Source organism: Pteropus alecto, unplaced genomic scaffold (genome assembly GCF_000325575.1).
Source record: "Pteropus alecto unplaced genomic scaffold, ASM32557v1 scaffold152, whole genome shotgun sequence".
In the NCBI taxonomy this organism is placed as follows: Eukaryota; Metazoa; Chordata; class Mammalia; order Chiroptera; family Pteropodidae; genus Pteropus; species Pteropus alecto.
Genome location: NW_006432227.1, coordinates 12,372,477 through 12,384,576, shown reverse-complemented (window position 1 = coordinate 12,384,576; position 12,100 = coordinate 12,372,477). Strand labels below are relative to the sequence as shown.

The window sequence follows — 12,100 nt, the reverse complement described above, 5'->3', positions numbered from 1 at the left end:
GGAGAAATACCAGAAAGAAAAATGCCAGATAATTCCTGGGCGTTTAAAAAATTTCTCCTGCCAATAAAGAGGAGACTGCCATGTGCCTCCGACATGCTTCATACCCTGTATTCTCCTTTCTGAAAACTCCAGCCAGAAAGGGAAAGGGAATTTCAAAACACCTCATCTTTGTCAAGGTGCTTTGATAAAAAGTGACAGAAACCCACTCAAATGAGCTTACACAAAGAGGATGAGGGAGAGGGAGGATCACAAGTATCTCAAGAACCCGAAGGCAGGACACATGTGTAGCTGGGAGGTAGGACAGAAGCATCCCTACATCTACCCCGTGTTTCCCAGGGTGACCTGCTGATCTCTCCTTCCCTCTGAATCGCCATCTCTACAGAGCTTGGGTTCTCCGTGCATACAGCAGGAGGCTGTTGCCCCACAATGCCCCACTTTAGTTGAAGCACCCATCAGACTGACCTGTCTTAACCCCAATTCCTGGAGAGAGAATCTTGGGACTAGCTGTCACCCCAGTCCAGTCAGCTCTGGCCCGTGGGTCACCCAGACCAAGGCACCTATTGGCACTGGAGGGAGGAAGGACGTGGACTAGGCAGACACCCGTAGTGTCTACTGCAGTCCACGAGGGGCCACTGCAAGGACGTAAAAACTTTCCTCTCACCCTTTCAACCTCTGTCTCACTGGATAATAATAGCCCAGTCACGTCTTCATTCATTCGCCCATCAATCAAACATGCTGTAAGCACTGGCCACGCGCTGGGTGCTGTATTGGGGGGAAAAAAAACATGAATAAGACACAATTCCTGCCTTTTTTTTTTTTTTTTTTACTGTCAAGCAAAAGAGCATCTATAAAATCCTCTCAATTCCTTGAACAAATGAAAGTATTTTTAGTTCGAGGAATATGTCTGTTCTCCTTAATGGCCAAAACATTCTGAAATTTCCCATATCTCCCAAATCAATTTCTTATTTCTTCCATTGTGTGACTGAGTGACAGTCAAGCTATCATCATCTTCTATGTGCCAGCACTCTCAGATTAAGACAATCAAGGTCAGCCTGGATTTAAAAAAAAAAACCTGTTTCTTAACAATAATTTAATTACAAAGTTAGGCTTTAAGAGAGACTCAAGCAGTATATAAAGACTTATGTAAAATTAATATTTTACTTTAGTGTAATTTTTAAAACTTAAATGAATGTCATCTTAGGCCGCTTGTCATTACTACTATTGGGACAACTACTGTTTAATTTCTTGGGTTTTGCTTACTACGGTCAGAATGGTGAGATTTTGGGGGAGCCCTGTTCCTTCTAAGGGGACTCTTCAAATCCAATGAGCTTAAGTAAGCATGGGACTAGACCCTCCTCAAGACACCACAGGTACAAAGTCTCGTAATTCGGACACCATGAAACTGGACGTCTGTAATAACGCAAACAAGGGCTGGGCTACGGTGTGCCTTTTCATTGTTTGTAAAGAAAAGATTTGCTCAGGAAATGAATAGTGTACCAAAATTTATCTAAGGGGGAAAGTTTAGCCTGGTGAATCCTTCTGTAAGTAATTACAGTTTCCAAATATTTGCAAGCACTCCAGAGAACTATGTATTCATAAATCATTGATAGGTTAATTGGAAAGAATTTTAATGTACTCGTCAAATATGATTCCCTCAGGACTTCTGCTAGGCAATGTTTTGCCATCCTGGGCCTAATTGCTGTGGATATTTAAAAGAAATAAACATTGTACCTCCTTTTTTTAAACTGAATTTCAATCATTTGTTTGAATTAGTGAGAGATACAGATGTGTTTGTGGTGTGTGTGTGTGTGTGTGTGTGTGTGTGTGTGTGTGTGCGCGTGTCTGTAAATATTTGGAAATCCCTCTCAGCCTTTCCTTATCTAACTTGCCCTTCCTCATCCCAGTAATCTGACAGGGGTGAGGATGGGGTGCCCAGCTGACCAGGCTGGGATAGGGGTACCCAAATCAAGGAGGAGCAGAACATTAAGTATAGAAAAACTAGCGTCCACGAAGTCCCTCATTAGTCCTAAGGAATTCTAGGTTCAGACCTAGCATTTTTCTAGAAAGTTGAGAAAATGGAGTATAGCAGGGAAGGGTGTGGAGTTGAAGGAGGCTCAGGGAGAAAGGGTCCCAGAGCGCCCACGGCTGTCACAGCTAGTTTGTGTGAGCACCCAGAGAGCCCTTGGCCACTGTCTAAAGAGGTATCTCAAAAGCAATTTAAATGACTAAATGTTCTGATAGAAATTCTGGAAGCAACAAAGCCACTAAAAAAAGGCAATAAAATTCTTCTTTCTTCTTACCTCCTACCTTACCCTTAGAGCAGATGTGAGAAAGTTCAGTTCCTGCAACCAAGATCTTAACAATGCAGGTGACATTTTCAGTTGAAGCAGCTGAAAGGAGAAACAGGCCAGGCAAACACTAACATGCTCAACCCCAATCACATCTGTCCTTGGTGGGATTGGAAGAAGAGTGTCTGCACATTTTTTTCTTTTGGCTTTTAATTTATTCTTATTTATTTCCTTTTTATTCTTTGGTGCCATAAGTCCATATAGCTCCCTTTAAAATTTCTCGAAACAGCCATTTGTGGAATGAAGCCGAGATTGGAGGAAATTTATGGCAGAGAGTAAGCGTACAATGCTCTTCACAGTCTTCGCTTTTCCAAAATGCTCATGCGTTTTCCACTAAACTATTTCAAAGGTGGTTGGGTATATTTTATATGGATTATAAACAGTGAGAATCAAAATCCTGGGAAACTTATAGACCTGGTTCAACTTAAACAACGAACCCTCCATTCTTAGTTTTGTTATAGAAATGCAGTGACTATATCACTCTTTTTAAAACTAGCTTTCGTTAAGTGATTTTTGAAGAGTTTTGAATTCTAAGAAAGAGGTCTCTGTGTCCACCAGTAACAATTTCATTAATACTAAAAGGCACACGTCCTTTAAAATGTGGCAAGACCTACTTTCTATATTCCATGGGCAGAAGGGACTAGAATGAATATACTGGATTCTCGACTTTCTACCGCGTTATTTCAGTTTCCTTGAAAGGCTGTGCCACAGAAAGGAATGTAATAAAGAGGGTTAATGTTCAAGCTACTTTGAGTGAATATTTCAACACCATGTGATTTAAAATTCTGAGAAGCACAGATGATTGATCAAGTGCAAGAATTGTGATGGATAGAAGACCACATGTGAAGGCTGAGCCCAATTACAAACATCAAATACCACTTAGATTAGCATCCACTACATTGTTGTTTTGGTTATTCGTCAAGGAGTTAATGGTGATAACATCACAGTTCAATCATCCACCCATCTCTTCTGTGAAAGACTCATCCTCTCCACCTTCTTTCCTCCTTTCGACACAGCTTGATTGATTAGGGCATGAAAAGTTCCGTGGCATCTCCCCACTCATTCCAGAGGATCTTTCCAAGATCCCTTATGATACTGTGGTTTACGATAAGAAATCTATATTTCAATTTCATTCCTAAAAGTCTTTGAATTTCCTCTGATAAAAGCCATAAAGTTGTCCTTTGTTATGTTAACAAGGTGACTTTTGGAAACCATCTAAGGATGAAGGCTGGTTGGTTGCCAGTGGAGCCAACCATGTAATTAGAAGTTTGGGACTTTCGGCCCCATCCCCCTGACCTCCAAGGAGGGGAGAGGGACTGGGGATTGAGTTCAATCACTAATGACCAAAGATTTAATCAATCATGCCTATGTAATGAAGCCTCCTAAAACCAAAAAGGATGGAGTTTGGGGGAGCTTCTGAGTTGGTGAACACGTGGAGACATGGGGATAGTGGTGCTCCTGAAGAAGGCACGGAGGCTCTGTGCCCTTTCCCCATACCTTGTCCCTGGATGTTTCTGTAATTGGATATTCCAAATTACATCTGGATATTTCTGAGTTATGTACTTTCGTAATGAACTGGTGACCTAGTAAGTCAAATGTTCCTCTGAGTGCTGTGAGCAGCTTTAGCAAAGTAGTCAATCCCAAGGAGAGAGTCGATGGAATCCCCAGTCTATAGTTGATGGGCTGGAAGCACAAGTGACAACCTGGACTTTCGATTGGCATCTGAAGAGGGGAGGGTTTTGAGAGGGAGCAACAGTCTTGCAGTACTGAACCCTGAACTTGGTCTAGACCCTGGGCTTTCTCCCCACTCCACTGAGTGCCTCATCTTGTTTTGTGCAGCCCCTGTCCTGATAAGGCAAAGACCGTCTCTTGCTCCTTCGGGCACCTCAGGACCTGGGCCCTCCTGTGTCTACACAAGAGAACTTTGGATCTACACAATGGTTTGTGAGTTTGTTCGTGAGCCTATGAAAGTAAGAAAGAAATTTTTACTGTCGAAATTCTTCTGTTTCCTGGTTCCTAGGAGAGGACTTCCAAAAGGAGATAATAACTTTATCTTAACTTCTGAACAGAATAATGTTCATGAGTCCCTGACTCCAGAATATTTTTGGACACCTGTTACACATCAGGAATTAAAATATGTAGGCAATGAGATATGAGGCAAGTAAGACAAAGATGCCCCCTACTCTCAAAAACCCAGCATCCAACCAGTAAATATAATACAGTAAAACTCAAATGGATAGAAGTACATACGTGCAAGGTATAGGGATCAAGGAAAGTAATGAGAAGAACATTTGCAGGTGATCATTTAGTTATGAATTTATCTATGCAACTATAAGTAAAGGTATTTGAACATCATGCACAGCGTATATAACTGAATCTATGGGTCTGATGTTTTCTTAATCAATTTCTTCCTAAAGTGACCTGAAATCACATAGCATTAAATAATTATGGAATGAGTGAATAAACACATAAACAAAAGCGTTAATCTTTCTATTTTATAAGCATGGGATGAGATTCCACCCATTTTAAGTTCATTTACTGCAGTCACCTCCCAGGCTAAGTTCTTTTTCAAAGACCCAGGCATGGAGATTTTTGTTCCCAGTGTCATCTAAAGGTAAACAGAAATTACCGCATTTGAAATGAAAGGAGAGGGATCACTTCGTTCTCCGTCTCTTCGGATCCACCCCATTGCTTTAGGCCTAGCACCCTTTTGCAGCCATTTGGTTCACGTGTGTCACCACCGTTTCCGAACTTCTCACCCCCTTACTGCCTGGGACTCTCATCTGGCCATTTTCTTGTCTCCTTGACAAGATGGTAAAATCATGGAGAACATGAGATTTTGTCCCGACGCTTCGTACGTTGAAGTCTCTCCAGAAACGTGGGTAAGAGGTGAGGAGACAAAGCGGCAGCAGAAACACGTGAAAAGATGCTCGACATCATCGGTCAATGGAGAAATGTAAATCAAAACCACAGGGTGATAACAATTGACACGAGGGCTGTTCAAATTTAAAAAAAGAGAGAGAGAGAGACAATAACCAGTGTTGGTAAAGATATGGAGAAATTAGAACCTTCTTCATTCATTGCTGTTAGGAATATAAAATATTACAGTTACTTTCGGTAATTGGTAGGTTCTAGACAAAGCTTGTGACCCAGCTATTCTACCCTTAAGTATGGACCCAAGAGAATAAAAATATATGTTCAGACAAAAATATGGACACCAATGTTCATAGAAGCATTATTCATAATAGCCAAATGTGGAAATAAACTAAATTGCTGGATAATATTCCATTGTTTGGAAATACCACATCACCTATCCAAATGACGAGTGGAAAACCAAAGTGTGGTATATGCGCATAATGGAATATTAGTTGGCATTGAACAAGGAATGAGGTATTGATATATATTAAAATATGGATGAACCTTGAAAACATAATGCTAAGTGCAAAAAGCCAATCACAAAAGACAAAAGATTGTATGATTATATTCATGTGAAGTGTCCAGAACAGGCAAATCCATGGAGACAGAAAGTAGATCAGTAGTTGCCTAGGGCCAGGAGGAAGAGAGGGGAATGGAGAATGACTTCTAAGGGAAAAGGTTTCTCTCTGGAGTGTTGAAAATATTGTAAAATTAGATCATGGTGATGGCTGCACAACTCCGTGAATATACTTTAAAAAATCACTGAATATTTTAATGGGTGAATTTCATGGTATGTAAAATATAAATATCAATAAAGCTGTAAAAAAAAAAAGAAAAAATGCTTCATGTGACTTAAGCTCAAATTAGATACATTCTTGAATGTAAATACTAACGTAATAAATAACACTCCCGTTCTGCCTCATTCGAGCAGCATTTTCTAAAGGCAACAAATTCCCTTGTTTTGCCCACTCCGGGAATTAAAATCTTGAATTTGACAGATAGGATGGAGCCACCCAGTTCAGAAAATTATCCATAACAATACTTACGGATTTGGTAAGAATAACTGAATTTACGCCACGCAATGAAAACTAAATGTAGTTTCGATATAATTGACTTAAGTGTAATTATACACCCCAAATGATAATGATATAGAGTAGGAGGAAATGAACTTAGAGTTAGTAATTTGACTTCCCCACTTGGGACAATGTGAGAGCAAGAAAATATTTTCTGGGTTGGTCCAGCCAGATTTTTCCCTGCCCTGATTCACGCTGGTTCTGGCGGGTGTTTGCGCGCATCCCATAATGCTCTCGTCTCGGTCTGGCCAGTTCTCAGATGTCACTTTCTGGTCGCAGAGACTCTATTATTTGCAGAAATTTCTCATCGTCTGCTCAGACTTTACGTATCCTCCAGGACTTCATCGGCAGCATATCTAAAACAATATGAACACCCCCCTCCCCGACGATTTCTTACTGCCCCTATAATGGCTCGTGGTTCTCTCGTGGCACATGCTGGACCGTCAGCGGCCACAGCACCCCCAGCTGTCCTTTGAGGTCCTGCATTCTGCCCCAGGCTGAAGCCTGGAACATTCGTCTCCTCTGGGCAGGAAGAGCAATTTTGTTCAACCTGCCTCGGAATCCATGTTCGGGGGCCTCCTTCCAGACATTTCTGGAAACATGCTAGCACAGAGGCTGGCCCTGGACGGTAACTGCTTTGGCTGCACTGCAGTACTTGGGAAAGAGGGAACAATTGGGCTGCTGCATGAGCATCCTTTCTCCCCTTACTCCCACCCTCTGTTCTCCTGATGCCATCTTTCCAGGCTCTTGGTTCTCCACGGGCATCGCATCTGCCCAGGGCTCCCCACGTGATGAGTTCCTAAGTAGGGAATTCATATCCCGAATTTTGCCTCAAGTCTTTCGGGTGAAAGCAGAAAACTGGACTCGAAGGCAGAGCAAGGAGAGTGGACATCAGAGGACCCAACAGGGCAGCAACACCTAACACCCCCGGAGCGTAAGCAGACTGAAGAGTGGGGTCAAGGCAACATGTCCTGCTTTCTAACTGCCTAAACGCTGATGGCAAAAAATTTTAAAAGAGCTGAGTGGTTCCGCTGCACATTTATGTTTTCCGACTCACAGCTGGGTTCTGAATGCTTCTTGAAGATGATTTTCCTGATGGCCACATGATTTCCTTTCCATCCCTCTCTGCAGCTGCCACGAGAATCCACTGCTTCTCTCAGCTCCTGCCCTCCACCCTACTCGCTTCTCTCCCCACCGCGGCTCTCGCATCCGGTGCTAAGGAGATGCTACGAGCTGCAGCCTCCATCAGCATCTCTCCCTTCTGCTCCGAGTCCTTTCCTCTGCTCTGCCTTGAGGTCACCCCTTCTTCTGGTCTCCCCCAGGGAAGAGTCCTGAACACCATCGGAGATCAGTCCTCCACCCCTTACAGGATAAAAGGGCTAATCATGGTCGGGGGATGCAAGTCCTGACACCGCTCCTTACCAGCTTTGCAGCCTTGGGCAAGTGCTAGCCTCTCGGCTTCAGTCTTATCATCTATAAAATGGGAGTAATAAGAGTGCTTAATTTACAGAGTGATTGTAAAACTTTCATTAGTTTTAACTTATTTATCTGGGTAAAGAATTTAAGACCATGCCTGGCACATAATAAACCCTACATAAGTGCTTTCATCATTATTATTGTGTTCTCGCATTGAGTATTATATGAATGGGTGTTATATTACATACACAATGAATGTGTTACATTACATACACAGTAGTTACTAATGTATCCATAATAGTTAGCAGTGTCCTACGGCACACCTCCTTCTCTGGCTTTCTCCTTCTCAGCCCCCTTGTGAGTTTCTCTTCAGTGCCCCCCATGAATGTTACGGGGACAGACACTGGATTGATGTGTATACAGCGAAGGAACTTGAAGGGCTGCTGGCAACACCAGAAGCTAAGAGAAAGTCATGGAAGAGATTCTTTCTCGGAGCCTCTAGAGGGAGCAGGGCCCTGCTGGCACTGGGATTTCAGGCTTCAAGCCCCTAGAACTGGGAGAGAATGCATTCCTGTTGCTTTAAGCCACCCAGTTTGTGGTCCTTTGTCATGGCAGCACGAACACAGAGATGATGAAAATGTTTTATATCTGCACTGTCCGATATGGTATCCGCTAGCGACACGTGGCTACTGAGTACTTGAAATGTATGACTGAAGAACTGCATTTTAAATTTTATTTCTCTTTAATTAAATTTAATGAGCGGCAAGTGACTGGCGGCCACCGACTTGGACAGTGCACCTCTGGATCCATATCCTACGGCCGCAGAGCAGTTCCTCATGGATATCGCGTGAACAACGCAAGCTCACTCAGCATGTTCACGACAACTGTCTTGTCTTCCAAGCTTCTCTTCCTCCTGTCTTGGCAAAGATGCCTCTTTCACAACCCAAAACATGGGTGTCCTTTTTGGCTCCCCTTCTCCCTTGACCCCACATGCAGTGAGTCGGCCACGTCTACCTCCCAAAGATTTTGGTTCACAGGATCACAATGCTTATCACGGCCGGGGGGGGGCGGGGGCGCGGTTCCTGATCTGGTCCCTCCCAACTCCTGCCTGGCCATGCCCACGTGACCTCTAAGCCCAGTTTTGTGCTTTTTTTGCAGTCTTCCCCCTCATCAAATCTCTTATCCTGGCTAAATTCTTTTAGGGCTCATCCTCTCCTCACTGGAACCCCAAAACTAGATTATACACCCTTTTAATGCTCTTATAAATCTAACCTATCCTACTGCAGGGTTAACAATGTACTGAAGTAACCACGGCCTTTGTCTTGCCTGCCTCTCCGTTATCAGCTGTATCTACAGGACCCAGCACAGTGCCTGACATACACTGAGCACCCTATAAATATTTGGATGAATGAATGAATGAATGAGTCATTAATAAATGAATGAGTCATGAACGAATGAGTGAAAAACACTAAATAGTACAGGTTATCGGGAAAAAGTTTTCAGTGTTGTTACTAATTATGGATACAAGAAAAAAATATAGAATAGATTACAAATTCGCTTTGGTGGCATTCAAGTGATACTAATTACAGTTATTTATGTGAAATCTTACTTTTTATGCCTAATTACCATGTGCTAAAAGGATTATATATATCATTAGAAGTGTCAGATCAACTTGGTTGGGTTTTATTACATTATAATAGTGAATTGTGCACATATGCTTAGACCACATAAATTATTGTGGATGTAGCTGATTGTTCTCGCTCTTGAAAAAGTTTCTTTCTTCTATTCCTCATTCCATATTATCTCCAATATCAGAGACACCATGAAAATAAGCAGTGGGCAGAGAAATAGGCAATCACTTTCTGACCATGTAGAACACAAAGCAATTATGAGCCGACTGTGATGATGATACTGTTAATATTTTACTCATCATTATATTACACTTGACAGCTACAGAGGGTTTCAGGGGCATCAATTTATTTAATCATCTCTTCAATACTGCAAATAATTAAAATTCTCCGAGTTTTAGTGAGCTATTCTAATAAATGTCAGTGTCAGGAAAACAGCTCTGATCAGGTTTGGACAAAATGGGGCTCAGAGTTAACTACATTTGAAATTATGCTGACTAAGGTTTGTATAAACATTTTCATGCACATTTCTATGTACCTCTCATCAGGGATTTTAATATTATCATCCCCTTTCTGCAGAGAAGGCAACCAAGGGTCAGAGAGCTTGAGTAACTTGCTCAAGGTCTCAGGGATGGTAAACACGGACTTTTGAACTTGAGCTCATTGGCTCAAGAACCCAAGCTTTTTCCCACACCACCGAGTCTATGCCTCATGACCCATATTTTATCAGGGAAGTAGGAATAAAGATATCTCCTAGTCAGGGGGTGCTAGGCTGAAGGATTAGGAGAAAGAAGTGGAAAAGATTTCAGACAGCTGCCTTGGGGGTCACCGAAGGATCCAGTCTGGGCAAAGTATAAGAATTTCCAAGCATTCCTGAGAGGCCGGCTGAAAATATCTCTCTTCTATCATGTGGTGGATTAAAGATGAGGTCCTCCCCCACTGAGAGGGGCACCTGTCTCCACTTGCCTTGACTCTGGCTGGCCTGTGACTGCATCGGACGCTGGAGCAGGAAGGTGACGCTTCTTGATTTCCAAGGGGAGGCTGCAGGATGCTTGACATTTGGCCCCGAGCAGCCATGCCAAGGCTCAAAAGTTGGCACGGGCGACAGTCCCAACTGGGTCCTGCCTTCCGGCCATCCCTACTGAGGTGCCAGACTCATGAATGAAGCTGTCTTCCACCCTCCAGACCAGCCTAACTGCCGGCTGAAGATCACCAAGCAGCCTCAGCCAATGCCACATGGAACAGAATAACTGCACAGCCGAGCCCTGCCCAAATGTCTCACTCACGAAATCACAAGGTGTAATAAAAATGGCGATCGTTTGAAGCCAGTAAGGTTTTGGGTAGCTTGGTACACAAAATAACTAGGATATGTCACAAGTTCATTTTATAGTTTTCTTCTCTTTCTGGTGCCAAACGAATAAATAGCCAAGAGCCAGGCTAATAAATGATCATAATTAAACAAACAAGCTCTTCAGTTTTTCATATGACAACCACCCCCACCCCCCCCACACACACACACATAAAAGATCATGGAAATTTTGTATTTCAGATGAATAGTCTTTCAATGGACTTATTTGAAAGGCATTAAATAACTTTTTTTTTGAAAGTTATCAAACACTGATTAAAAAAATGTCTGAGAACACAGCCTATGACAAGTAGAACAGACATTCTTTTGATAATTTTACCGTTTCCATTTTATACAACTAACAGCTTCTTCGCCGTTCGGCTCGAATTTGAAATGGAAACAAGAGATGACATCTGTTTTCTCCATTTAATAACACCCGGATACACGTGCGCTTCTCACACATTATTTCTCGCCTTACTCAGGTTTACCTTTTGATGATGCTAAGGTGAAAATGGCATTTTTTATAGACCCGTCTTACAGCGGAGGCCAGAATGTGGAGTGGGGAGGGAATGATTCTCACCTCAGCGGACAAAACAGTCACCCCGACCATGCAATTAACAAGACGCAGATGAAAGCCGCAGCTGTTTGCAAAAGCACCCGCAGCATTTCTGACACGGCAGGCTGTGCTGGTGATGTCAGACGGCCTTCTTAAACAAAAGTGAAACATGAGAAGGTGAAAAATTTGATGACTGTTGGAAGATGTTTTCCCTGGTTTCGGGAACTGTATTCTTAAATAATGACATTTTCCACACTTCTGGATGTGCCCCCAGGTCTTTGACCGTCTGTGATTCTTGACAATCCTTCACAAAGCCTACCAGTTGGCTCCCTGAGTCCTTGCTTATCTCACCCCCCCACCCCACCCCACCCCGCCTCATGCAAGTCGCCGGGCAGGGAAAATGACTCACGGGCTCTAAAGAAAACCTCATTCATTGAATTAGACATTGGAAAAGAACCTAAATGAGTCACTGTACCCTTCACTGCTCAGTAGCGCCACACCTAGCCGACTCCAGCCAGAGAAGGAGTCATAGTTTTAATAAGCTGGTCAGAGAAGGATCATTTACAACAATAATAAGTGCCATTCCTATACGTACTTACATTCCAAAAACAACAACAAAGCATGCCAAAGTAGAACCCCAAAGTACAAACTAAAGAGAACTATGCAAAGTCAGGAGCCCAGTTTATAACAGCGCCTGGGTGCAAATTAGAAAAAGGGGGCCCCCAGGGTGAGGAAATGGGGAAGAGTCCCCCGCAGGGCAGAAGCTGCCCAGAGCCTGTGTGCAGAGCTGGGCTCGCTCAGCAAATGGGGTCAGTCCC

At 43.0% G+C, this 12,100-nt stretch overlaps 1 protein-coding gene across 1 annotated transcript in view; it reads right to left on the bottom strand.

The window, feature by feature from the left end:
- DNAH5 (dynein axonemal heavy chain 5) overlaps positions 1-12,100 on the bottom strand; it is a 249,328-nt gene that overhangs the window by 234,744 nt on the left and 2,484 nt on the right. Inside the window, exons 2-3 of the mRNA XM_025043546.1 lie at positions 7,760-7,810; positions 2,308-2,390 (exon numbers count right to left, since the gene is read on the bottom strand). Of these exons, the coding sequence (XP_024899314.1) occupies positions 2,308-2,390; positions 7,760-7,810 (134 nt within the window). The remainder of the gene's footprint in view (positions 1-2,307; positions 2,391-7,759; positions 7,811-12,100) is intronic.